This window comes from Crocodylus porosus, unplaced genomic scaffold, assembly GCF_001723895.1.
Source record: "Crocodylus porosus isolate Cpor-Errol unplaced genomic scaffold, CroPor_comp1, whole genome shotgun sequence".
Lineage (NCBI taxonomy): Eukaryota > Metazoa > Chordata > Crocodylia > Crocodylidae > Crocodylus > Crocodylus porosus.
The window spans coordinates 4531220-4556603 of NW_017728940.1; the positions used below are offsets into that span (position 1 = coordinate 4531220).

The 25384-nt window shown below is 48.3% G+C and overlaps 2 protein-coding genes across 3 annotated transcripts in view; one reads left to right on the forward strand and one right to left on the reverse strand.

Annotated features, from left to right (window-relative positions):
* The window catches only part of ZCCHC17 (zinc finger CCHC-type containing 17), a 30002-nt gene extending 22814 nt beyond the window's left edge, over positions 1–7188 (forward strand). For both annotated transcript variants that reach the window (XM_019548031.1, XM_019548029.1), the window contains exon 8: positions 6043–7188. In XM_019548031.1, the coding sequence (XP_019403576.1) occupies positions 6043–6225 (183 nt within the window). In that variant the 3' untranslated portion in view covers positions 6226–7188. The remainder of the gene's footprint in view (positions 1–6042) is intronic.
* A 3031-nt stretch (positions 7189–10219) lies between these two features.
* Positions 10220–25078, reverse strand: FABP3 (fatty acid binding protein 3). The gene is made up of 4 exons (XM_019548032.1): positions 24810–25078; positions 20493–20665; positions 11032–11133; positions 10220–10508 (listed from the first exon to the last, which is right to left on the reverse strand). Exons 1-4 carry the CDS (start codon positions 24880–24882, stop codon positions 10455–10457), a joined length of 402 nt encoding a protein of 133 aa, XP_019403577.1. The 5' UTR covers positions 24883–25078; the 3' UTR covers positions 10220–10454.
* Between the last annotated feature and the right edge of the window lie 306 nt (positions 25079–25384).

Genomic DNA, 25384 nt, shown 5'->3' on the forward strand with positions numbered 1-25384 from the left:
TCATTTTTCATTCCATACTAACTGATAAGGTGCTAATTGCTTATCAGCCCGCACTCGTCTTGAGAAACAGGCTCTTGTGTTCATTATCTAGATAATGACATACTCTGGCCTAATTACAAATTTTAAATAGTCTTAAGTTTGTACGTATGGAGTGCTATCTTTTATTAGATCAACTACATAGTTGGAAAAAACGTTCTTTGCAAGCTGCTGGGCACAAACGCCCTTCTTCAGACAGAGGGAGACTCTGCTGATGTGCTCCCCAACGTAGAAAAGAAGCTAATTTTCAATATGCAGACCTTGCCTGCCTGTGTCCTTAGACCAACATGGCTACAACCAGCAACCCTGTACATGTGGAGTGAGCTTTCTGTATAGGGACTGTGTCTGACCTGCTTCTTGGCAAGTTGTCGTTGTCACTTTTGGGGATTTAGTGAGCAATAAATGCACAGCAGGGCACTGCCAGACATCCGCTGTAATAATGCAGGGGGTCAAATGGAGACACAGAATGGAGCAAAATAAGAGCACTTCCATAAATGTGTATTTTATGTAGGCATTTTTCAAATCTGAATTGAGGTTATCCCTTGCTGGTTTTCTCGGTGCATGCTGCATATCCTTTTCACCAAGTCAGGCTTTTTTAAAATACTTCACTATCTCATTTGGTTAGAGTGTAGATATGCTGCCCCATATTGGCTGCTGAACTGGAAGGAATTGCTTAGTTCCCCTAGGACTCGTTGTGTCTGCAGTCCCATGAATTATGTAATTACCTTTTGGGTTTGGCTGTTCATTTCTATGTCCTCACCAAGTGACTGCACAGCTCTAACAGCTGTGACAAGGGAGGAGTGATTTACAGCCAGACTGTTCTGGTAACCCCCCTGCCCTCACCACCATCACCTTCCCCAGCCTAGGGAGGGGCTTGAGGTTGTGAGAGATCTGCTCATTACCTTAGCGAAGATGTTCTGTTGGCTTGGTGACTCTTGGCTTCTTCCAGTACATGTCCTTCCACAGGGGAATGTAAATCTTCCTTTATATGACAGAAACAATGAAAGGGTTACGTTTGGGGCTACCATTAGTTTGCTGCCCCACTTCACCTGTCCTTCCGCTCCTCGAGGCATGTTCACAACAAGACCTTGAGCCGTGTTAACCATCTTTCATCCAGTTTAATTTAAAAAGGAAAATAAAAGTGGACTTTTGTCAGATTTATTGAGATTCCTTTTGTTCATCCAACCCACTGAGAAGCAAATGCAAAGACCTCAGGGCTTCTCCACCAGGTTGGTATATGCTCAGCTGACTTGAGTTATGAACTCTGTGCAGCAAGCTTGTACCAACGGCCTGTTCTTCACTAGGAGGAGGGAGGTGGACTACAGTCCATGATGGAGGAACCTGCTACTGTTTCCCCCAACCCCCCATACCATAGTAATAGTTTCAGTGAACAGAGGAGGCCATTCCCATTCCCTACAAATGGTCATTTTCTTCCAGGCCATCCCTGGTCCGCTTTAATCACTGGATGGCAAATTCCCCTTACCCTTTTTTCCTTTCCTGTGATTCTAATGCTTCTTAATGGAGGAATACATGATCATAAATAGCACACAGAATGCAACACTGTTTACAGTAATAATTACAGAGCATGACAGTGACTGGGTGTGACCCCAGTCTAAATAAGATGTATACATTGGCGACAATGAACGAAGAGTAGGGAAGAAGGAAGCTGGGGCAGAGGGTTACAGCTGAAAAAAAAATTCAATACAATAGTTTATTGTTAGTATATATCTTATTCACCCCTGGGTATGCAGTTGTAATGAAGGTCAGAGACCCTGTCTAAAGCATGCTTTGTGAAGAGTAGGCTCAGGCTCATAAATGAGACCATCCCACAGCAGAACTGTGACACTCAAATATCCTTAGGGAGTAAGTGTGGCTTGTCAGCTGCTTCCTGTGATCTGGAAGGGATGGGATTTGTTTGCCATATTTTTCTCCCTTGTTCTTCTCTGGAGTTCTAACCTGTTTCAAACAATAGGCAGTGATTTTTTTACTTTGCCAGCATGATCTGCCCGATGGGTCCCTTCAATCCCAGAAAATGGCAATGATGTTGTTGTTTTTGTGGCGGTTTTTTTGTTTTTTGTTTTTTTTAAACTATGAACCACGTAAAAATTCAAAGTGCTCCCTTGCATATGACGAGCCCTACTTCTGGATTTTGAGAAACCAGAGGAAGAAGTTGATGATGCATCATAAAGGACAAGCACTGTCTAGATTTAACAGACCTGGGCTCCTAACTGATATTTGTGAAGTGTAACAAAATTCTGCAATCCTGATAAAGTCAGTTAGTGTTGTTGAAGGGCTAGAGCAGGGGCAGGCAAAATACAGGGCCAGCCATTCTATCTGGCCTGCAGGGCCCCTCCAAAAAATAATTATTACTGGCCTGTGGCTGCCCCTCTGAAAGCCAGTGGGGGTTGGGCTTGTGGAGGTTGTGTGCCACTGGACTGGGTAGGCTCTGTGCCTCCCCCTCCATGGGGTTCCTGGCACTCCATCTGGGAGCCCCGTGTGGAGGCACTGAGCATGATGGTGTGCACCTGAACAGGTGGTAAGTGGGGAGAGGAGCTCCTGCCTGCAGGAGGAGGAGGTTGAGGGTGGGGTTTGTGAGCCCCCCCCCCCCCGACCATGGCACTCAGCCCCCACTGCCAGCAGCAGGCCCTTGGGGTGCTCCTGGCCTGCTGCAGGCTGAGCTCCTCAGTGGCACGTGGCCGAATCCCAGGAGCTGCACGTATTGGCACAGACTCGGCCTGGCCCCGCCTGGCCCGCTGGTGCACACCTTTTAAGCCACACTAAACTGGCTCCGTGCACCATTGGGCAGGGCGGGCTTTGCCTCCATGGGCAGCTCCCACCTGTAGTGCTGGGAGCCCCATGTGCTGGCACAGAGCCATCCCAGTGTGGCTTGAAGGTGCATGCTGTTGGGCTGGGTTGGATCTGGGCTGCCATGTGCCGCTCTCAGGATTCAGCCAGGGCTGCGCGCTGCCAGGGGGCTTTGCCTGCCACAGGCCAGGAGCACCCCAAGGGCCTGCAGCTGCTACCGGCAGCAAGGGCTGTGCACCGGAGGGGGGTACATCCACCCATACACTCCACTCCTACATCTACCCCATCCTACACACACCCACCCACACCCCTTCACAACCCCCCCCAAACCTCCCCCTATACACAATATACAAGAGTAAGACTTTATTTTTAAGCTAGTGTATATAATCACCTCTATATACACTATGCAAACGCACGTAAATCAGAACAAAAATATTTTTTGAAATAAAATTAAAATATGTTATAGTAGATGTTTGATATTTTTATTTATTTATTTATTTTTTAATATACAATTTGGCTTTTTTCTGGTTCCCGAATGGCAATCACCCCTGTCCCAAAAGCAATATTTTCAGGGTGGGCCTTCCAGTGGCAAAGGTCAGGGGCTAGAGATGAGACTTCCAGTCCTAAGATGGTGATCATTGGGCGGGGCACCTGTCAAGGGGCGGGGCTACCCTTGCAGCCCTCCACAGGTCACCGAAAGTCATTAAGCGGTTCTCCAGCTGAAATAGTTGCCCACCCCTGGGCTAGAGGTCAGACCTGCCAGGCCATATTGACCTCCAAGGGTATACTGTGAGCTGTAGAGAAGCAACACCATGTTTTTGAGGGGGAAAAGGTAGGGCAGAGATGAAGAACTGGGCTTTTCACAAACCATTTCTTCATGCGTATTGGGAGGAACTGTTCCATCTGTTTTAAAATTCTGCTTAATTTGGGAACTAGAAAGCAGGCAAGTTGAAATAGAGAGCTCTGTTCCAGGGCAGCCACATGCTCACCTGTTTTGCCCAGAAAGCTGACCAGCCCAGGTAGGAGCGTGAGCAGGTAGCTCCTAACCCAGCTCTGCTGTCATGCAGCAGGTGGCATCACCATAGGAAGCAATTCCGTTTCTGTTGCCTCGACTGACGTTGAATTGGGCCTTTTTGGAACTTTCTTATTCCACCAGCTGGTAGCTTGGCCTCCACCCACATTGTACTGATACAGCTAAAAGTAAGCCAGCCTCGCTAAACTAGGATAACCCTGTGTGTGTGGACAGTCCCTTGAAAAACAGCAGATCTAGGACCCCAACCAAATCCATGGCCAGCTCCTTCGAGGTGCAACCTGTGTTTCAAATTACTTCTCTCAGTCTACTCTGTCTTGATATTGTTTCCTCAATCTGTTAGCTCCCCTGAGGCAGTGGGAGCTGATAGATTGAGGAAAAGACTGGCAGATGGGACAGCTGGATTAATTTACCTATGCTTCTGCATAGTTACTTGCTTATAAGACAAGGTCCTCTGTCCCCACCATTTAACACTGGGAGGGAAAAGCTCCTTGTCTTAGATTTGAGTATGAGGGTGGAGGGGGACTGGTGGCTACTGTGGCTTGGGCTGCCTATCCCTGTCCTCTCTCCCCATTCTCCCCACCCCCATGCTGCTTCTGCACCCTGCCATTTCCCCTTGCAGCCTCTTCTCCCTATTTTCCCTCCACCCCCCCCACACACGGCCTCTGCTCCCCCTTCTCTTTTCTTCAGGAGAAGAAATATTGCAGTACGAGTTGTGGCAGAACCAGTACCTAGCAGTCAGAAAGCTGTGTTAAGCCTCAGAATATGAAAGTTTCGATTCCTGTAGCAGCTCTTTTTAAAAGTAGTTTTGTACAGCCCCTTGCAGTCTATGGCAGGTGACATCCAAATAGGTTGTATGATGGAACTTTTTGCCCTACAAGTATTTGAACAGTTCTGTGGAAATAAGGTTTTACTTTGGGTAGGTATGAGAGAGTTAGGATTTCTTCAGAAACACTCTGGGTGGTTCCTACCTTCTTATGAAGCTCTGGGATGCTGCAGTAGTACATTTGAAGTGGCTGTATTCACAGAGTTAGGAAATGTTTACTTTGGATAACTTATATAAGAATTCCCTGGGAAATGAATTGCCAAAAAATAGGGATCATTAGAAGTGACTGAGTTGAATGGAAATGAATTATGTGGAAGTACTAAGAGCTGGGTAGACTAGCTACACCAGAAGCCACCAGGGATACTGTTGACCAGAAGAATCTGATGAATAATGAATGAGTAGCGAGTGGGAATAAGAATAGTTTAACGTGGCATGAAGGAGGCATGGTGAGAAATGTTGGACAGCTGCTGCAAGGTTGTTCCTTATCCCAGCTCCCCTTTAGTGCCCCCATGAGTGCCAATATGAGCTTTGTTTAAAAATAAATGAATTTTCAGGCCTTTTTGGCTGTGAAGCAAACCTCTCAAATGGACCCCTCCCCTGTGCTGCTTTCCAGAGTTTTGCTAAGAGGATATGAATAGGCTTCAGTGCCCCAACAAGAAGAGGAGGGGCCCCCAAGCTGACCTGTTGTGCGTACCTCAGATGAGTGTGGGATTTAACACTAACATCAAAACAAATTATTTCCCTCTCGGCATTTTAGCAGAAATCCCCATGTGTTCTTGGATTGCAGTTGGAGCTTGGGTAGAATAGTACCACCATTCCCACACCACAGCACCCATGTCCAGTTCCCAGTTCACCTGCTGGTCACAGCACTTTTCAGGTTCCAAGAGGGGTAGCAAGGGGTTAACAACTTACAAGAGTAATGGACAAGAAAACAGACTGAATAACTAGAAAAATGTCCTGGCAGTGAGATCTAGGCTCAGAATTGCCTCCCAAGAGACATGTCCAAACACCTGGGATGTGTTCTGACCTAGCCAAAGTACTGTGGTATATTCTGTAGGGAGCAGTCCCTCTGCGTGGGGTTGGGCAGGAAGGGGAGGTCCCCTGTCAGTGAGCTCTATTGTAGTAACTGTCAGACCATGTTTACTGGTATGGTTGACAGAGTTGAACTAGCTAACTCCTGAGCAGCTGGAACAGCAGCCTCATCCTTCCTCCCGGCTAGGCAAGACCAGGCTAAGTGATGAACACCTTTGAGCTTTCTTCTCCTGAAAAGGAGCTCACTTCCTCAATCAGTGAACTCAGGTGACCAGTTTCTCACTATGAGCTGCTTTGTCTATCTTGCCAACAGGAAAAGAAGAAGAAAAAGAAACACAAGAGCAAGCAGTCCTCCGATTCCAACAGTTCAAATAGCTCTGACTCGGACAGTGATGGGGCTCAGCCAGCCAGCAAGAGGGCCAAGCATTCAGAGAAAGCTAGCAAGTCTCAGAAGAAGAAGAAAAAGAAGAAGCATAAGAAAAAACACAAAGAGTGAGAGGGTGGTCTCTAGCAAGGGACCTTGGCACGGTGAACTCCCTGTCTCCCTGCTCTAGCTTTCTGGAGTAAGCTGCCAGAAGAGAGCAGAACTTAGTTGATACCTGCTTGTTCTAAGGACAAGGAATTTTGTTCTACTCAAAGCAGTATGCAGTTGTTGATGTTAAAGATGCTGACTTTGAAATTAATTATCCACTATTAAGCTAGAAGTGAGCTGCCATTTTCTTCCACTGAGGGGCTAATGGGTGTGCCTGCCAAAATACATTGATTACACCCATTCATCAGCAACTCTCATCCTGTAGCTTTAAGGTCCTTTGGGTTAGCTGCCAATGGTATACTCAGTTTCTCTGGAACAGCCTTGGACCAGCTGTCAGGAGTATGCATGATATCAGTGCTATATCCAGTTGCCTGTGAATAGATGGAGCTATGCCATTCAGGTTTGGTCTCTCCAACCAGTCCCTTCAGAGCATTTGAGCGGGAGCCATTTCACATTCTCTGAGCTGATTGTCTAGTTGTGGAACCTCCTCCCTGCTGATGCTTGCATAGCAGTCACCTCTCTGCATATCAGGCCTTCTCTGCACACTGGGATTGTATCATAATAATTGTGCAGTTAGGGCTCCAGTTCAGCTGCTGATAGAACAACTGCTAGTGTGCACAGTTTACTGGCATAAATGTCCTTTATATGCTAAAGCTTGTTTCCATTCCCATAGAGAAACGTCTTTCCTTATAGGAGGCACTGGTATAACTGCACCTGTTCTACAGGGGTTGAACTATCTATATTACTAAGAATGGTATGGCTTTTATGTGAGTCCAGCCCTCAGTGTCATCTCCCCTGCCTGTAAGCAGCGAGATGGTGGCAATCAACTAAATTATGTTGGAGAGACTTGCAGTAAATGTTAATTGTGTTGGTACCGTTAGCTATGTACATTATAAAAAATACATAAATCTCTAAACTACTAAGTTGTATGCTATACTGCAGTATTTTATTTCTCGTGATTCACCACGGTCAACAAAATAAGGGCCCTAGTCTATATGTGCAACTTGCACTAATTTAAGAATGGTATGACTTGGGTTAGTTTAAACTCGAGTCAGATAAACTGAAGGTAAATGGCAGTAGTTTACCATTAAACCAAAGTAAGAGTTAGTTAAATTGGGGCAAAGTCCTGAAGCCAACTCTGCTTTGAATTACTTTTTCTAGCTTGTTCATAGAGATGAGCCACAAGGAAGTGTCAGCTTCTGGATGCCCTTAAAAAATGGATTTATGCTGTCTTGTGCTTCAAGTGCTAAAAAAACAAACAAACTCTACAGCTCACCTGAAGGTCTAACAGAATTCACAGATGTTAAATCAGAAATGGCCATCTGGGTTCTTTAGTGTGATCTTGCATAACACAAGCCATAAAATTTTATCACAAATGACGAAAGAATGCCTGACTGAGAGAGGCAGTGATCTGTACTCATTTAAAACTTTTTCTGATGCAGCTGTTTAACTCTCATTAGAGAGAGAAGCAGTCTTTAAAGGTCTTTAGGAAATTGACTGTAGAATAAGGTAAATGCATAAACTAGTGGAAAGTTGGGAGTATGGTGATACAACTAGGTCTGCTAACAGGCTGAAATGGAAACATAGCTTTACAGGACTAGTTGGGCTATAATAATCACTCCTGTCTGAAAGAGCTTTAAGTGTTTGTACCATGCTAAAGGGCCCCTCACCTCCCTGGGGCTTCAGCAAACTTGCAATGTAAGTTGTGTCCTGACATGATTTGTTTGCTTGTTACAATAGTCTGAACTCCCTCAGCTAGGGCAGGGTGTGAGAATTCAGCCCTCAATTAAAAGGAGAGACTGCTGAGAGAGAACTACATCAGCTCTCCAGTGAAGTCAGGAAAACTTCTAATTACAATACAGCCTTATATGCTGACACATGGTGTGATTTCCCTCTTTCCCCCATCTTGGCAGGAGAATGGTTTTGACAGTTGACCTAAACCAGTGGAGTGGAGTTTATGGGGGGGGCAGCCACTCTAAAATTCCCCATAGCCCCTGCTGCTGGTCCCTCCCTAATCCAGGTGCACACCTTCCCCTCTCATGACCTGCTACTGCTTACCCAGCTGGGGCATGACCAGGTGAAGCTGAGGCTTGTCTGGAAGGCGTGGGAAGGCTTCTGCCACGTGTTTGCAGCAGCACCATCCCGTGTCTCCCTGCTGCAGCCGGGTGAGGTGCAGGAGTGCATAGCCCCTGCTCCCAGTGTCTTCCACCACCCATCTGTAGTGCAGCCTGGCCCAGTCTGCCCTGTGGAGATCTGGAGGCACATGCCCACTCTCATGCCCTCCCACACCAATGGCGTGTGGTGGTATGCAGTGGCAGCCCCGCCTCCCCAAGTCCTGCTTCTCCCTGACCCAGCTGGACAGCTTGTCCTAGCCCCAGCCCCAATCCGTCTCCCACTGTGGAGGCATTGATCTGTCCCCCCCACCCCACACACCCCTTCCCTCTCCCGTCTGCCCACCACAACAGACTTACCAGCTAGAGCAGGGGTGGGCAGTTATTTTGGGCAGAGGGCTGCTTGTTGAGTTTTGGCAAGCCATTGAGGGCCGCGTGACAGGCAGCCCAGGCCAGATGATTTTCTAAATTTTTTAGGGGACCCCCTGGCCAGACAGAATGTCCTGGCAGGTCATATGCAGCCCCCGGGCCACATTTTGCCCACCCGAGCTAGAGGTAGCTGTGTCCAGCGTGGTGGACTGCTGTTTAGTCTGGCCGAATTTCCGAATCAGCGCTGAATCTTTGAATCTGATTTGGCTGAATCAAATCCGGACAGTGACTTGAAGCAGCAAATCGAATCGCTGTCCCTCTGAATTGGCTCAATCTGAATCAAATACTTGCTGCTTTGCCCAGGCCTAGTACATATGCTGTTCTGACTGCTCCCCCTAGCAGGATTGTTGTTGTAATAACTGTAATGTCCCTTTAGAAAAGTCGAAAGCCAGGTGTGCTGTAGGATTTTTGCTGGCAAAGGCATAACAAACTGTGCCTTATGCCCACAAAACCTATGCCAGCAAAAGTTCTTAGTATACACAGTTACACCAGCAAAAGTGTACTCTTACTGGTAGGGCAGGAGTAAGCCATCCTGACAAAACTGGTGCCCTGTGCTTAAGAATACTTTTGCCAGTGTAACTTCTACTACCCTAGTAAAGCTTGTTGAGCAGACCTGACGTGGCCCAACTTGTGGTTGGTGTCTGCACATCGCATACCAGTGCATTGCAGAGAGTTTGGTAACAGTAAAATCATAAAGTTGTCCTATAAAGCCATTCTTACTGTAACACTGGCAAAATACAGATGTGGGACCTTAGAAGCTATTATTGGGGCAGTGCAGAATTGTAGTTCCAGGAAGGATTTTCTCTATCTGTTCATTGAGAGAAGGACTGCGGTACATTGTCTTTGTGGATTATATTCTGCTTTTGTATTTCTACATTAGAAGACCTGCTGAGTATGGTTAGGATGCTAATAGCAGCATGACCCCAGCATATATACTGCCTATGCACACAAGTATTGAAAAGGGGACCATGGCAGAAATAGATAAAACTCTAGGAGATGTAAAATAAGCAAGAGAGACAGAAGTAAATCAGGTTCTGTGTTGTGGAGCGGTGTCCAGATATGGGTCTGCCAAGACTTTTTTTTTTTTTTCCTTTTTCTAATGGGTATCTGTGGCCAGTCGCACACACGTTGGGAATAGATGTAACAGTTTGTGATTACCCCTTTATCTTCCCCTAGGGAGTCAGGGCTACTTTAGTAGCATCCAGGTGCTTATGAGATTCCAGAGGGCCATGTTAAGCTATTCTGTTTTCCCTTCTGAGTTTTGGAAGTCCAAGTCTTCCTGCAGACAGGAAACCTTGCTCCACAGTTTCTGGGGCAGGGACCATTGGTAGTGCCCCACAGCACTGGTTTATGTGGTTGAATCTCGTGCTGGAAGCTGATGTAGAGATGAGTCTTTACCAGAGTAAGTCGGATACTAGTCTGGAATAACTTTTGTTTATTATCTTTCACAGGGGTTCTTGCAAAATTAAAAAAAAAATCAAAAACAAAACAACCAACCTCCCAATACCACAGAGCTCAGGATAGAAGAGGAGGGCTGGATCTAGTGGGCACCAAAGTCATATTAAATTTTATACAAAATGCCAAGGGGAAGAAAACAGGCAATTCGGTGATGAATTCGGCATCAGGCAATTGGCAGAGCGCAGGAGGTGGCATCTATGTTGCCTTTTCATATGTGCGAGTGCAGACGGTGGTGCCCATGGTTAAAGTCTGGGGGAAGAAAGAATAAAGGAGGTAAGAGAGGATTTGCGGGGGAGTCCCTTGTCAGGAGACTTGCAGCTGACCTGGCCCCCACATGGCTTCAGCCAGCTGCAGTCAGGTTTAACATGCAGTTTCCTGGACCAAGCAAGTCTTTGATATCTTATGCCCAGAACCTGTCCCTCAGTCTCTACCCCAGCCCTGAAGGACAGAGCTTTAATCTGCTGCTTGGATGCTTTAACACTTCCTAGGCCAGGTCTAACCTTTAAAGTTTTGCTGGAGCTGTTGCAAGTTGGGCTATGGTATTTTACTGAAAATGATTACAGTGGTGTAAACCCAAGTGTGGCTACAGTTACGCTGTTAGAAAGCAATTCCTTTCTGCTGCAATTGCTCCCACATGAGCCCGGTGGTAAGGCAGTTAAACTTCTTGCTGTCAAGAAGCCTTAACACTTGTCTATTGATTGAAAACATCTTGGCTGAATGGAAAAGCAGGAACAGTTGTTAGTTGATAGTAGGGATACTTCTGCCATCTTACCAGAATTAACTTCCCATCCTGCAGTTCTCGGACCAGGTTTGTTTCTTTTCCATCCCACTTCTGCTTATGGACAAGTTTTCCTTCATCTAGTGTTATCAGTGACTGTAAGGAGGAAGAGAGATCAAAACACATGAGTGCCACTTGTTTAAACAGAGGCAGTAAAATAGGCCTTTCCTAGCCTGCAATAGTGTTAATTCCTTTCTCTTCATTCCCCAAGAGCTTTGCCCTTGAATCCAGCTCAGCAGGACTTCTTGTGTCTATCAAATGGGTGAACGGCAAAGCAGAAGGTACTTTGAGGGATGGGAAGAAGCAGCGTGGAATTGCGTTGCAGAAAGTATTACCTGAAGTTTGGTGGGGACTTTTAGACCTGACCAGTGCTTGGCTGTTCACTGCTGCAAGGCGGGATGGGGCAGTGCATTCTCCCTCCCATCCTCATGTTGGAAGCTATATGGATGAATTTTTTTGGTGCATGCAGGGAGAATAGGATGAAGGTAATGACAAAGGTTGGGAAGGTGCAAAGCGGAAGAAAAAGAGTAATTGTACACCTTTGATTTGAATGTTCTTGGTGAGTTAACATTAAAAAAGGTGAGTGGGAGGGAGAGACTATGGCTAGGGACAGACATTACACACAAATCGGTTTAAGTGATATGAAACGGTTTAAATCTGTAACAGAACAGATGTTCAGTGCACATAAACCAGTTTGAAATGGCTGAAACTAGTTTGAGAAACCTGGTGGAAGGTAGTATCAAACTTAACTGATTTGGGTGTAATCGGTTTATGCAATGTTTATCCCAGACCCTCTGCTGGTTTAAGTTAAACCAGACTCCCCCAGGACCCTGCATGGTCTCTGGGTTAGGCAGGGCTCTCTGCTCCACAGCAGGGCTGGCCCCTCCCTTCTGCTCCCTGGCTGAAGCTACAGCAGAAACTACTAGCATCTGCCTGGCTTCCCCCTGCTCCCCCGTCACCATCCCCTCCCTGTCCCTTCTGCCTTACATAAACACCTCTCAGCATTAGCTAGCAGACCACATGCTGGCTAGTAGGGCTGTGCGAAGATTTGGGTGTTGATTCAATTCAGAGGAGATTTGGCCGGATTCGGTGGCCAGAATCTCTAAATCTGAATCAAATCAGGGGACCAATTAAAAGGTCTGGATCGATTCGAAGCTCTCCAGATTGATTTGGAGAGCTTTGATGGTTCAAGCAGTCCCTGCCCGCTGCAGCAGGGAGCTGGACCCAGACTCTGAGCTGGTAAGTAGGGGGCAGGGGACAATGGGGGGACCCCTGTCAAGCCCTATCCCCTGCTTGCTCCCCCAGCCCCCCCCCATGGCTGCGCCAACCTCCCCAGCCCTTTAAAAAAAATGCCCCTACTCACTGGGTGCTGCTGGGCGTGATCCCCACTGACCCCCCACTGCCTGTGGGAGCTCTGCCTCAAGATGCACCGACCCCCACCACTTTCTCAGCCACCCCGCTCCACTTCTGGCCCTTTAAGAAAAAAAAACAAAAAAACCCATGGACTCACTAGCTCCTGCAGCAGCCTCAGGGCTTCGAGGCTTGTGTACAGCCCCCCCACGCAGCATGGGGCAGAGGGGGACAGCTGGGATTGCCCCCTGCCAGGCAGCAGCTGGTGAGTCGGGCCTTTTTTTGTTTGTTTGTTTTAAGAGCCAGGAGCTGGAATGGGCAGGGCAGCCATGCAGGGGTGGGAGGAGCAAGAGGGGGTCGGGGGGCTCATGGTGTGGGGGCAGTGCAGGGTAGTCAGGATTGCCCTCCCCTCCCCCCACCAGGAAGGAGCCACTGAGTAGGTCTTTTTTTTTTTTCTTTTCAAAAAACTGGCAGCTGGGGCGGCCGGGGGGTGGGACCCGTGTGATTTGGAGATTCAGCTGATTTGGCAGCAGCCAAATCTCCAAATCGGATCCGGCCAAATCAATTCATGACAGTGACTCGAATCACTGTTCCCCAAATTGGCCAAATCCGAATTCAATGCTAGCCATTTTGCATAGGCCTACTGGTTAGGTCCATGCTGTAGCAGATGGGACAAAGGCAGAATCAACAGGTAGCTGGTAATGTCCCTCTTGTTTTCTTAATTGGGTGATGAATGGTGAGTTAGTGGTGATAAACACGGTGTTATCAGTTCCCTGCTGGGTTGGTTTGGAGGGGGCAGGGAAGGGATTCCTCCCTAATCAGAGTGCCCTTTCTGGGCTTGCCATGCCCTGCCTCGGCTCAATACTGTAGAAGGGAAAGGAGGGCTGCTCTAGTGCCTTTCCCTGGCTTCTAGCCTGAGCCACCGCAGGCATGTGCCTCCATTTCTGGGATGCCTGTACAGTTACAAAGTGATTTAACCTAGCCAGGTTAGATTACATTGCAAAGATTGAATCAATTTAGGCTCAGGCTCTTTGAATGCCTGTCCCTAGCCTGTGTGCCTGCAAGATCTCTCTCCTTTATTCTAACTTGGAGCGAGTTTTTAATGTAAATGGAAAGAAGAAGAGCAAGCCTTGCCTAGAAGCTGTGCTGGGAAGGAGGGAGTGAGATTTTTCCAGTTTACGTGAGCACTTGGGATATGAGGAGTTCAGAGGACACACCACCCCAGGTCACTGGAAACTTGAGTAGAAGTTTGGCAGCTTCAGCAGTTTTTTGGAAGGTTGGGCTGTGTCTGCTCAGTCTGATGCTATGAGCAAGCAAATTCCCTACAGCTTCACAGATAAAATATAGCCCTAACGCAAGACTCAGACAGAAATGTAGAAAACTAACTACAAACCCCATGCTGAGACCTACTTCCCCATTCCCAGGGCTCTTCTCAACTTTGTTCCTGCCCCTCCCTCCATTTTCTACTCACCCCACCATGCTCTGGCTCTCGGGGTAAGTGAGGACAGCCCTGTATCTGCCAAGAGGCTGAGTCCAAAGCCCTGACAGCCTGCTGTGGCTGGGATCTGAAAAGGGAATGGTGCAGCCAAAGCTGCCCCTTGGGGCTGAAACAAAGAAGCAGAGAGATTTTTTGGGGGTTTTTTTTTTTTTAGCATCTCCTGGGTATTGCCTTGTGCCATGGCAGTTACGCTTTAGCTCAAGCAGTTGGGGCCAGTTTTTTTGACTCTGCTGACAATTTGGGGTGTCAGCGTGTATACAACCCTGGAGTGGTTGCATCTCTTCCTCTTGAATTACTACCACCCATTGCATGTTTCTCCTGGTACCTCAAAGCCGATCAATGCAGAGGGCACTAAATAAGAGGAAGCATTATTAGTTTGCTAGCTGGCTCCTTGCTCAGATGAGCCAATTCACCATGACAAGAGCAGACTGAAACCACCCCCCATGACAACCTTATTCAGATCAAACAGTCAGAAGCAGATTTCAGAGTAATTTCAATGAAAGTCCTGTTGTTCCCTCTACCTGTCCCACCCTGAAATGCCTCTGCCTCACCTGGGCTGTTTACACAGTATTCTGCACTGATTGAGGACTGAGAGGCTGGCTGGTGCCAAGGGTAAGGTTAGCGTGCCAGTTCTCTTATCCAGGGAATCCTGGAGCAACCCGTTTGTGTGAGGACAACTTAAGTCCCTCCCCAGGAGGCCAGAGTGCTGGCTTGGCCCAGGCTGTAACCATCACTACCCCTGCCCAGCCTGGTACTGTCCTGTCACCTTCCCCCTGGGACTGTGCCCACTTGCATTTGCCATATCACCTTCCTCTTACATGTGACTCAAGGGATGAGGTGAGGCTGAAGGACTCTGCTCCTGCTTGCCAGCAGCCCCATCCCTGTGGTTGCCACTCAGCTTTCCATGCGATTCCAGAGATCTCAACTTCTCACAGAGCTGCCAATGTTGTGTGGCTCCAGCTGCCATTTCTGTCTAAATGTTGCTACCTCCTCCCAGTCCTTTTTCTCTGCATCGGTTTCCTCCTCCAATTTGGGCCATCCACCAGCTGTGGCTATTTCCCCCTGGGCAAAATTCCCTCTTGTAGAGCCCAGTCTGTGTTGGCAGGCCCTTTCATAGGAGACATCTCCCTGCGTTCAGTACACATCTCCTTGTTCTCCCTGCGGGGAGCAGAGTGCAGACGGGTCCTTTAAAGATACAAGTCTGAAATTCAGCAGCCGCTGGGTGGAATGGAGCGTGCTGTTACAGAGCAGCTTATAGCTCGCAGGATCTGGACATGGCAGAGAGCTGCCAAGCAGAAGCGCCAATTGACTGCTGCTGCCTGTCCTTCCAGAAAGGGTGAAACCGAGCAGTACTTCCCTGTAGCTAGGCTATCTGGCTTGCCTAGCTTTGAGCATCTCCCATTTCTGGGAGTACTGCAGATCTCGCCTCTAGGGAAGCCAGTTCTCTAAATACCATCTGCTGACTACCTGCAAACAGTCCCAGTCATGCAGACTCTACAGGCACCAGTGCCCACCCTACAGCAGCTGCAGACTGTGGGGCCTGGGGCCTTCCTTTACCAGTCTCTCCAAGCCTGTCAGCACTGGTTCCTGAAGCCTGAGTTGATGTGTAGCCCCTCCCCAGCCTCCCCCCCGCCATCTTGCAGAGTTTCTCACCATTCTCGGCTGACATCCTCTGTCCAATCCCTGTGCAGTTCGCCATCAGCCCTCACAGCCACGCAGCATCGGGCTGGCTGGGCTCAGCTACGTGATCAGTCTCTGCATGAGGCTGCATGCATTGCAAAGCTCACTGCAGCCCTGTGCTCCTGGCTAGGCTGCGAGGTTTTGGTGCATCCTGGTTGTGCTCCTTTTACTATTGTTTACCCTCTGGCTGGCTGCCGAGGGGCATTTGAAGGGCATGTAGTCACAAGTAGTAGTCCTCAGCGGTTCATGTGTATTTGCTCCACATAGGAAGCCAATGTGGTTTTAACATAGTTTCCATCAGACCTAGTCACCCTGTCTGTTTTCTCAAAGCTCTCCAGTGCCATCACGAGATACAATTGGCAGCTTGACCCAAGTACTTCTCCCCACTCTCTGGAGTCAGTTGATTAGCAGGCATGTTGCAGATATTTAATGAAATACCTGGTGCTATAGCTATGGCTGTAACTATACCTTTCCACCAGCACCAGCCTGGTGGCGCGTACATAGGTGCAGTCCTGGATTATTAAGGCAGAAGTCATTCTCCACTTAGTCAGTGACCTACACCTCTTTTTTTACTGTCTCTTCCCCACTCAGTTTACCCATCTGCAAAATGAGGAGGAAGATACGTGCTCAGGTTTGAAGCCCCCTGATTTGGTCTGTAAATGCTAAGTGTTATTAATAGTGGTAGTAACTACTTTGAGACCTTCTAATGCACTCTTCTGAAAGAGAAGTTAAGTCCCGTGAGGCCCCCAGCAGAAGCCTCTCTTCATTCATACCCAGAGAATGCATCTACATGAGACATTTACTATGGAGTTGCCTAATTAGCTTCACAGTAAACATCTCAGCTTCTACACATGCAGTATTATTAGGACAGAGTAAACAAGTTAACTGGGCCACAGGATAGTACTTATAAACACAAGTACTATCCTATGTAGGAATTTTTTACTCCACAGCAACACACGTATAGATGCTGACGGGGCTGCCTGGGGCACGATGATTCTTCAGTGCAGGGCCTGCCTGCCAGCTGGGCCTGCGCTGAAGTACGCTCGTGCCCCAGCCAGATCCTCTGCAGCATACTGAACCAGGTCAAAGCAGTGCTAGGCTGGCAGGTTGATCCCCAGCCCCTGCCAGCTGGGGCTGCTCTGCACTAGCTTAATATGCTGTAGTCCGGAGTGCACATTCAAATGTAGTGCCCAGAAGCAACAAACTCCAGTGCAGCATGTGCTGGAATTTATTGCTGTGCATTAATTGGATATGTAGACATGCCTGTAGACACATCTACACGTGTGCTTTACTGCAGAGTAACTAGTTAGCTGCGTGGTGAAGTGTCACTATACATGTGGTGGTATTAGTCCCAGTAAACTAATTAACTCTGCCATAAGATAGTACTGTGGGGCATAGTCCTGTCCTACAGCAGAGTTATTTACTGTGATTAAACACATGTGTAAACAGTGGTTGCAGGTGTAAATTGTGCCGAGTCAGCCTAGCCAGCCAGTGGCCAGACTCCTACCTGCCACCTAGCCCCACAGCTTGCATCATAGAATCAATGAGTTGGAAAGGACCTAGACAGATCATCTAGTCCGACCACCTGCCATGGGCAGGAAGGAGCGCTGGGGGTGGCAGGGGTCATAAGACCCTAGCCAGGTGCCTGTCCAGTCTCCTCTTGAAGATTTCCAGGGAAGGTGAGAGCACCACTTCCCTGGGAAGCCTATTCCAGGCTCTGACCACCTTTACCATGAAGTAGTTCTTCCTAATATCTAACCTAAACCTATCCTCCCTCAGCTTGTGGTCATTGTTCCTGGTGACTCCAAGGGGGGCCCTGGTGAACAGACTTTCCCCGAGTCCCTGCTGGTGACACCTGATAAGGTTGTATGTCAACACCCTTATGCCCCAGCCAGCCCCTCTGCCACCTGACACTGCTACCCAGAACCTGGACTGACCCCACGTGCTTCCTGCCAGTCCAGGCCTGCTCTGCCCAGCTGAAATTACTGCTGTCCCAGGTATACATGTAGTTTACTCCAGCTCAAACTGCTCTGGAGTTTATTGCTTCTCATTAACTGCACGTGCAGATGTTCCCAGGGCATCCAGTTTCTGTTCTTTGCTCCTGGATTGTTATGTGGCCTTGGGAAAAGCCCCCTGATACGGGGATAAATAGTCATCCTAGCAAGGAAGTAGCTGCTAGAGCAGGGGTGGGCAAAATACAGCCCACGGGCCAGATCCAGCCCACCAACTGGTTGCATCTTACCCGCAGCTGTCCCTGTGGTGCTCCACCTGCAGTAGAGCTCCACCTGCTCCTGCCCAGGACAGCCTGCACCGCTCCTACCTGCGCCCACCCAAGACACTGCCCTGGCCCTGGCCAGCACACACCTTCCCAGCGAGACTGACTTTCACCCACTCAGCCGTCTGCAGGTAGGTGCTCATCACACTGGGTGGCTGAGTGGGTAGAAGGCAGCCACGAGCTGAAGCTGGAGCCCTGCACATTGGGGCAGGAACTGCCTGGCTGCTGCATGCCATGGAGCATCACCAACAGCGGTGTAACTAGTCAGGTTTGTGCTCTGGGCCAGTGTTTGCCAAACAATCAAAGCGGTGGCTGCTGTAGAGTGGTACAGACTTTGTGGGCCAGACGACATCTTTGAGGGCTAGATCTGGTCTGCAGGGCCTAGATTGCTGTCCCCTGGCCCATGGCATCAAAACTTGGTCCTAGTTGCCCAGAACCCAAGAAGAAATGAAGCTCCTTCATGTCCAGTGAGTGATAAAAGAAAGTTAAAGGATAAATGCAGCCATGCTAAGTTCTGCAGTCTCTAGTCAGCATAGGGTCTATGCCCCATTTCTGCCTGTACCCCAAGATAACGGCAGTAGTAGGGGTCAGACTTTTTTCACAAACACACTTAATCACCCCTCCCAGAGGTTGCATGGTCCCTTTCAGGGCCAAAAACCATGCTGACCAGAGACAAAGCCATTTAAACCCTAAACATGCCTGTGTGGAAGCTCGATTCACTATGAGCCCCAGTGGTTTGATAAGCCCTTAGGCAGGCCACTGTTAATTTTTGTACTGCAACAACCTTGACCATGTTTCCTCTGTTAAATGAAAGGACACAAACTGTCTGGTGTTTACGCCTCTGAAGCGTAGCGCGCTTAATTGACAGGATGGCAGGAGGGGAGGGATGGGGGATGGGACAGAGAGAGGCCCTGGTCTCAGATGCGTGCTGCCTGCCTGCTCTGTAGAGCCACATCTCTTTATACCGCTAGTGCAGGGAACCCTCTTGCTACTGGTGACTTGAAGAGGGTGGAAATACGTGGGCATGGAGGGGAGAGGGGTTTTTTGAGCCCTATAACAGAGGCTCAAAAAGGAGGGTGTTTCCCCCCACAAAAAACCTTGTTCCTGCTGATTTTTTTAATTTGGAAAAAGCTGACATGCTTTCCATGATTTTTGTTAAATCACTTTTTGGAAGATGAGCGATCTGGAGCAGGAACATTCAGGTTGATGGTGATGGACAGGTTTGTATCACACGCAAAGAGAGATGCTCTCCTGTTTGAGTTAAGTAGGGGTTACCAAACAATGCTGCCCAACGAAACCTCCCTTCCCTTCTCCACTGACCAAGCTTTGCTCCCTTGGTACCAGCTAATCCCACTCATTCTCCATAGCACCTCTGTGGGTAAAGTGTCTGGAAAGCCAAATTTATGATGTAAAAAACTAATGCAAGAACAATGTTTAAAGCACCCCTCTCAAGACTTTCCTTGTGTGTTGTAAAGCAGTGAAAACACAACTGCAACCTCCTGGTATTTTTTTTCCCCTGACAAGGTCACCGTTCAGAGCAAAGTAAGAGCTGGGGTTGGTCGTATATATTTCTCACTTGCACAACCTGCCTGGCAGGCCTGGAAGCCAAGAATGAGACGGCTTCATCTCAGAGTTGGCCCTTGAAGGGTATGATCCTGCAACTCAAAATCAGCTCAAGCTTCTCTCAGGGGCTGGGGATGTTTGCATGAGGTAAGGCTTGAGCATCAGGCTTCAGGATGGAGATACATCAGCTATTTTCACACAGAGGGGAAGGATTATTAGAAGGTGATGGGAGAGGGCAGGACAAAAGCCCAGTGCATCACATGTCCATTAGAAAATCTGATAGGGGATGGCACAGCATGCTGTTCAATGGGCATGTGTGGGAGATGGGGTAGAGTGAAGACCCTGTAGGGGAACCAGGCATAGCCATTCCTCTGAACAGTATTCACCATAGCACATTCTTGCATATATTATGGTTGTTCTTTTAAGGAATAATACTTTCTATGAGCCTGAGGGTTAAGTCCTCTCTAGCAAGAATGATTGAGCAGGTACCCAGCAATGGATGAAGTGGATCTCCTAGAGATAAAGAGGTCCTCCCACTCAGCCCTCTGCTGAGGCTGGAGGTTCAGTTTTAATTAGTTGCTTCCTAACATCTGGGTCATCGCAGCACTCCAGCCTGCTTTGCACTGAACTTTCCAATAGGCATTTTTAGGGAAGCTGAAGTGGAGCATAGAAAGGGCAAAACAGATTACAGTCTCTTTCCTGATGATACTTGGATCGCCTTGGCTCATCCTATACAGGTCGGAAACCTCTAACCCACCCTTTCTTCCCCTGCTGAGCAGCTTCAAAACCCTCTGACTAGTGCTGGCTGGGTGCCAGCCCACCCACTGGCAATCAGCTGCAGGCACAAAGTCCAGGCCCAGATTTCATGGTTGAGGTGCCATTATTAGAAAACACTGCATAACTTTCCTCGGGGCTTGGCAGAACATGGCAAAGACACGTTGCCCAAGCCAAAAAGCTCCCAAGCTAGACAAACAGAAAAAATTGATATGATGGTCAGGTGCTGACAAGAAGGCAGGAGAAGGTGGCAACGTGCCAAGGGCTCAGACATCACTTGCAAGTCCTCCCTGATAGTTCTTCCCAGTGACCTACCTTGACCAGCCTGTCATCTGCAGTTGTTTCATCAAATTCCTCCCCCAGTTTGAATGTGATCTCTGTGCTCTTGAAGGTGCTCTGGGTCTTCAAGATGATCTTGTCGCCATCCAGCTCAATGATAGTGGTTGGCTTGGTCAGGTTTGCCATCTGCCTCATAGCAAAACCCACACCTGTGGGACAAAGAGGACCATGATCCACTCAGCAGGAGCTATGTGCAGAAGGTTTGGAGACTGCCACAAGGCTAACAAGTGGATCCTGACATAAATGTGGAGCCACATCAGTTTACACCCACAGAGGATCTGGCCCCAAACCACTCTTCCCATTTGACTGATGGGAGCTGTCTTTAGGCAAAGTCATTAACGGTGTCTTTATGTCAGGCTTTCCCTGCTGCGCTTGACGCCTCACTTGGCCGTCACTGCTTCTCCCATTCTTCCTGGTGTTGCCAATTTAACCGTTCACTGACTGAGGAGCAGGTACCAGTGATTTCAGCAAGAACTATAAGTCCCAATCACCCCCTCACTCATGTCTGCCACTTCTCATCTGCTATTCTGCACCTGCAGGAGCAAGACCAGGACTAGGCCCTCTCACTGCCTTTAACTTCTCATGTGACGCAAGAGGCAAGCGGCATTCACCCTATCCGTGTAACAGCACTGCAGCATAACAAAGCAGTGCCTAGATTACCGGTAGTCTCCTATTCTTGGTCTTCCACATGGGTAAGTCCTCCACAGTGGCTAGTATGGACAAACTTGTACAGGTTCATTTCTAACTCATAAAATGGTTTATAATCCTGCCCTCCACAATCTAATTAGATTTATGGCAGGGTGCTTTCAAATCTTCCATGCATGGACTGGCTGAACTAATAGATCGTTTTCTATCGCTGTTAAGCTAGCACTGTATAATTTCTCCATCGATTACAGCACCGTTGCTTCTTGTCTTCATTTTATATCAGTTGAGCTCTCAGTTGCAATGAGCAACTGCTCTTGTTGCAGTTTTATGAGGATTTGCCCTTGCTGGGAGTTCTTCCTGGGTAATTGTGAGCTGAACTTGGCCGACTGACAACAAATCATAGCAACCAAGCAGTTAACAGAGTCCAGAGAGGAACAGATCTCTGAAAAGTATCAATATCAATGCATTCCCTGAATAGCTTGACTACAAATATTTTAAAATCCTAAATACACAAGTGAGCAAAGTAGTAGCCCGCAGACTCTTTAGCTGAGATAAAGCAGCAAAGTCCCATTCAGGTTAGCCCAGCTAAGATCTGACCTTCTGTGTGAAGTAGGGGCACAGACCCCCCCACCCCCCCATTTCCTGCAATTAGATATATACAGAACTAGATTTAAGATCACAGGTCTGCCTAGAGAAACGAGCAGTTGCCATGGACCAGGTCAGATGAAGGAGGCATGTTGTAGTAGGGTTGGAGTAGTGTTTGCAATTGTGATAGTTCAGGAGAGGTAAGGGTATTTTGTGCTATCATTTTTGGACAACCTATATAGCTGGGAAAGAAATCTGACAAGCTTACAGGGACACATTTCCTCAGGGGTAGCCATGGGTGCCAGTGGGTACAGAGGTGGAAATGAAGAGGAACCCTACAGCAGCTACTGAGAGGGAGAAGGAAAGAGAAAGACAGCTTTGGTTGATAAGCAAACTCCACTGCCAACATATCATGCCATACAATCCCCACACAGGCCTAGTATTGCATGCATGTCAAAGATGTGCTACACACAATGTTTTGGTTTGCATAACTAAAAAGCAATGGGACGTGCCCACAAAGCCAGGATCTGGTACAGTCAGGGACTTGAAAAGGTGCTTAAATTTCTACGTGTTTCAGTGCTTTGCTAAATGGGGGCGGCCCTGCTGAGTTCTCTCTCTACACCCTGCTTGCACACTCCCAGATCCTGCTTTCTGTGGCCCCACCTGCCCTCTGCCATTTTTAACAGGACTGCCAAGGCACCGTGGAGTAGACCTTTGCCCCGTATTCTGGGATCTGTGCACGGGGCGCACAGCATCGCTGCTCTTCTCAAGCACATGAAAGATCCATTTTTAGAGCAACTGGCTGCAGTCCATGATGCTCAGCAGGCAGGCAGGAAAACGCTGCAGGACTGAGGCACCAAGCCTGAAGCCTAACATAAAAACTGAGACTCAGTGGAAAATGCTGTGGAACTGCTGATGTGACGCCATTGCTTCAAGCTTATGAGAAGCAAATACGCAACATACCAGCAGCTCACTAACTCATGGACCCCAGGGAGACACTAATTGGCCCAATAATTAACCCGTAACAGCACAGAACTGGTTTTTCTTCTTTCTGGACACTGAAGCTTGGAGGCACAGCACTGTGTCATCCGCAAGCCCGGCTAGGAGCCGAGCCCTCCTTAGGGCTCATCTGTGTGGGGTGTGAGGCTATATCCTAAGTGGAGAACAGGGAAAACCTTGCCAAGAAATGATTCCTGATTTTGGAAGCCCAGTTGGAGATGCACAGAAGGGCCCTGGGGCCCCACATCTGAGACTCTGACCCCTTTCAGGATCTCTACTTCAGCACATCTGTAACTAATTCCTTTTGGAAAACCTTGGCCAATGTTGTCTGACGTCATCCAGTAGAGTCCAAAGCCAGACGTCCCTTGAGAAGCAGAATATCACTCTCCAACAGAATCCGGGGCAAATCTAGCCTTGAACAATCTGGGTGGAACTAGAGGGCCTCCCTCTGGGAGAAGCCTTGTCCAAAACGGTTCTCTCCATACAGGGTCTTCATTTCAGGGTCCCATTCCCCCTATACCCCAATTGGGAAAAAATGTCCCTGCCCTTCTCATTTGATGGCAAGTGCCTGGGAGCTGGCTGCAGGGGTAGTGAGTTCACTAGGAGAGAGCAGCCATTTTAGGTGGCACATCTCCATCAGATTGCGAGAGGGCTGGAGCATCAGCTAATCATCTTTTATTCAGTGCAGTCTCTCACAGCCAAGCAAGCTGGCCGGGGCAGGGGAGTCCAACAGCTCCTCTCGGATGCTTTACCGGCACTAGCAACTGCCTGCAGTTCCAGATGGGTATCTGTCCAGTGCTCCCCCAACTCAGCCCTTCAGGGTTTCATTTGCAGAGGGTGGCCAGGCTCTCCAGTGCAATAACACAAACGCTTTCCTTTGGTGCAGAGCCTGGGGTAGGGCTGGCTCTGCTCTCAATTCCATCCTTGCAAATATGCCAAAACTGCACGGGTATAACTGGACTCTGCCCACTGGCACCCTTCAGGTGCTGCTGCACTTACTAAAGCATGGATGGTTTTTAGCATAGGTCCAGCCATATACCGGCATCTATCTGCAGATGCTGTATGGCGCCGAGTAACCAGCACAGAGAGCAAATAAGAGAAGTGGACCTCTAACTGCAGAGCGATCAGGCAAAGACCAGGAGGGATCTTGCATTGGATGCAAGGGTCATCCACACCCCTCACCTTCACACAGAGGGCAATGCTTGGGTGTGGCTGATAACCTGACCTCTCCTAGATAGTTTCACTGAGACAGGATCCCTGCTAGCAGCCATGTCTTGGTTGCCTATCTACAGACAGATGCTGAGCAAGGCAGACTTTTCTTTCTGTCTCTGATCCTAGTAATATCAGTGCTGGCCTTGGCTTTAGTCCAAACCCCTGACTTTGCTGTGTGGCCATTTCCCCCCTACCACTCCAATCCAGCTGTGAAACGTGCAGAACAACCTCCTTAAATACCAAGCTGCTGGGAGAGAAATCAGGCAATAGGAAGATTAACCCTGCTACCTCCATGCCACACACATCAAGGTTAGAGGGGCTGCGGCAGACATGAGCTTGTGCATTTTAAATCCATCATGACGTCCTGGCTGTTGTTTGTTTAGCTATAAAAACGGCATTTTCCCCATTAGAAAAAATGACCTGGTTTCGCTACAAAGCAACTGCTGAGCCCATCCTTTCTATTTCTGAAACGTGGCTGAGCAGAAACCATCTTCCAAGGCTCTGAAATTTCAGTGTAAAATAGAGAAAAGAGATCACATTGTTTTAAACATCACCTAAAATATCCCCATTAAATTAAAACCACATGCTACACATCATGCAGAAGGGACATTTCCCTGCCTGTAGTGGATGAAATGGGAGCGTTCCTGTGGCTGAGCTCTTAACACAAAGATTTTGCTGCCTTAGCTCTCTGCTGAGGTATCTGCTTTTTATCCTTGGCCAGCCCACAGCTCTGCCTGTATATCCAGAGAAAAGAATAAGCCACCAACCATCATTCACTTTTACGATAAAGACTCATGCACGATACCACCTGGGTCCCACCCCTCAGTCCCTTTTAAGCATTCGATCACTCACCAAGTGCTTTCATGTATTCATCAAAATTAACGCTCTCCACCAGTTTCCAGGTGCCTGCAAAAGCTTCAACCATGCTGATCCCTGTGAATGTGCTAGCTACAGTACTGTGCTGGGAGGAGAGACAGACTGCTCTCTATTCCAGCTGTATTCTGCCTCTTTAAATAACTGTTCTAATCACATGACTGGAAGGAGAGAGGCAAGCTCCAGAAATACTTCCCTTGGCCTGGTGGAGAAAACTGGAACACTGCTGGACTGGCAGAGGGCAGTTTAATGCAAACTCTCCTGGTTATAGATTGTATTGACAAGGCAGAGGAGCTGCCTGTTCCTGGCTCTTGTTACAAGCAAATCATCTGCATCCTCCAGCCGGCTGTGTCCTGCATGCACCACTCTGCACAGCTCATCAAACCTCCTCCAGTCTCTAATAAAATCTCATGCTTGAATTAACATTTCCCATTCACAGAACTGCAGGGATGCAGGTCAGGCATCAGGCCATTTGGCTTTGTTCCCATCGCCTTCAGACTTCTTTCTTTTAAAATGTGACAGAAAGTCTGTCTGTGAGCTGTTACTACTTGTAC

Excerpts from the sequence above, each read along its gene's own strand:
- FABP3 (XM_019548032.1), bottom strand. The coding sequence starts at position 24,882 with ATGGTTGAAGCTTTTGCAGGCACCTGGAAACTGGTGGAGAGCGTTAAT. Across the intron at positions 20,666-24,809 it reads TGAATACATGAAAGCACTTG|GTGTGGGTTTTGCTATGAGG; the intron begins GTGAGTGATCGA and ends TTTGTCCCACAG. Across the intron at positions 10,509-11,031 it reads AGGATGGGAAGTTAATTCTG|ACTTTAACCATGGGCACCAC; the intron begins GTAAGATGGCAG and ends TTCTTCCCCCAG.